Here is a 2,233-nt window from a genome sequence, read left to right as displayed (position 1 = left end):
ATCGAAATCCCCAGCCGGAGCCTCGCTGTTCTTTGTTCCCAAGAAGGTCACCAAGGAACTGAGACCTTCTCTCGATTACCGTGGATTAAATCAATGTACCCTCAAGGACCGTTACCCTTTACCCTTGTTCTCGGATATCCTGGAAGCAGTAAGAGGAGTTGTAATCTTCACGAAACTGGATCTCAGAGGTGCATATCATCTGATTCGTATTAAGGAAGGAGACGAATGGAAGACAGCCTTTAGAACACCCTTTGGACATTACAAATACCTGGTCATGCCATTTGGACTTGCTAACGCCCCCGCAGTCTTCCAACGCTTCATGGATAGGGTGTTCTCTGACATGTTGTTTCTCTTCGTCATCGTCTACCTGGACGATATCTTAATTTATTCCAAAGACACTTTACAGCATAAAGAACATGTGAACGCAGTCTTACAACGACTACGGGGACAGAGACTCCTGGTCAAACCTGAGAAATGCCTGTTTCACGTTACTTCTGTTCATTACCTGGGATTTGTCCTTAGTCCAGAAGGAATTGGTATGGATCAGTCGAAGGTAAAGGCCATACTGTCTTGGCCGACTCCCACTTCTGTGAAACAAGTTCAATCCTTCCTGGGGCTTGCCAATTTTTACCAGAAATGTATACCCACCTTTTCTGAGATTGTTCAACCGATCATCGCTCTCTTGAAGAAAGACACTCCCTTCCTCTGGTCTACACCTCAAGACAAAGAGTTCCAAGGTCTAAAAACAGAATTTACTCAAGCCCCCATCCTAGCTCAGCCCGACATTAATCAGCCGTTCCTAGTAAGAGATGGATGCCTCTAACTGTGCCATAGGAGCAGTCTTAAAACAAGAATTCGAAGACAAATTGGAACACCCCATAGCATATCTTTCACAAACTCTGACCCCCAGTGAGACACATTATTCCGTCTTGGAAAAGGAACAATCAGCTATCCGCCAAGCCTTCACAGAGTGGCGACATCTTCTTCTGGGAGCTAGACTTCCGGTCCAGGTTCGTACGGACCATCGAAACCTTCAAGTTCTACAATCCTTGGAGTGTAGGAATAGTCGTCAAGCCCGTTAGGCCTTCTTCTTTGCCCAGTACCAGTTCCATATGAGTTATGTTCCTGGAACACAAAATATAATCGCTGACGCCTTATCTCGGCGTCCGGACTATGAAACTACTGAAGATCGGGCCTATCCCAAGATGTTTCCCCACACGATTTTTGTAGCCCAAGCAGTCAGTCTTTTGGAAGAAGTACGGATGCAAACCCAATCCTCGGAGCTCTGGAAGGACATTACCAAGAAAAATCTGTGGAATCTGAAATCCAAGGACGGATATTTGTTCAAAGATAACGCCCTGGTCATCCCCACACAGAAATTACAACAAAGAATAATAAACCTCAGCCACGATACCTTCCACTCCGGACATTGTGGTATCACCAATACCCTCCGTCTTATACAAAGACAATTTTGGTGGCCTAAAATGAAGACCGACATATGATTGTACATCCAAGCCTGCTCTATATGCAGTCAAAACAAGCACGACAACAAGAGACCGGCGGGCCTCTTATTGCAACCTCCAGTACCGACAAGACCATGGGAAGTCATCGCTACAGACTTTATTGTGGAATTACCCCCTTCCAGGGGCTATACAACGATCATGGTCACCATTGACTTGTTCACCCACATGGCTCATTTTACACCTCTGTATAAATGTCATGCCTGCCGGACATACCTCTGGACCAGGAACAACTTCTCCATACAAGATGAGTTACGCCCATAGAACCAGTAGACCTTTTTACTCAAAATGGAGGTTGTTCGATACATTGCCCGGAAAACGACGTCTGCATTTTTCACGTCGTTAATTTTCACGTGACTTAGGTCCGTCACGTGTATCACGGCAGTGCGTACATAAGCAGTGTGGAAACTCCATTCGCTGCTTCTGATTAAGTCAATTTTGGCGTTTGTAGCTGAACTCCGGACCTACTTCCTCGCATTCCTTTCAGCAAACTTCTTTGGCCTAATTTGAGCTTGCTTTCCTCCACACGCTAATTCCTGGGTTGCGTGTATCCTGTTCGCATGCCAAATCTCCACGCGGACGCTATCTACAAGCGCGGCTGTCCTGAGCTGCGTGAATCCTGTTCGCGTGCCAAATCTTCACGCGGACGCTGTCTGCAAGCGCGGCTGTCCTGAGCTGCGTGAATCCTGTTCGCGTGCCAAATCTCCATGCGG

The 2,233-nt window shown here is 46.8% G+C and overlaps 1 protein-coding gene across 1 annotated transcript; it reads left to right on the top strand.

Moving 5' to 3' along the window:
- Nucleotides 1–319: 319 nt before the first annotated feature.
- Nucleotides 320–823, top strand: LOC138579980 (uncharacterized). Its single transcript, XM_069650207.1, has one exon. It carries the CDS (start codon nucleotides 320–322, stop codon nucleotides 821–823), a length of 504 nt encoding a protein of 167 aa, XP_069506308.1.
- The last annotated feature ends 1,410 nt before the right edge of the window (nucleotides 824–2,233 follow it).

This window comes from Ambystoma mexicanum, chromosome 3p (assembly GCF_040938575.1).
Source record: "Ambystoma mexicanum isolate Mex_15411 chromosome 3p, UKY_AmexF1_1, whole genome shotgun sequence".
Lineage (NCBI taxonomy): Eukaryota > Metazoa > Chordata > Amphibia > Caudata > Ambystomatidae > Ambystoma > Ambystoma mexicanum.
This window is presented reverse-complemented; position numbering and strand designations above follow the sequence as displayed.

Excerpts from the sequence above, each read along its gene's own strand:
- LOC138579980 (XM_069650207.1), top strand. The coding sequence starts at position 320 with ATGGATAGGGTGTTCTCTGACATGTTGTTTCTCTTCGTCATCGTCTAC.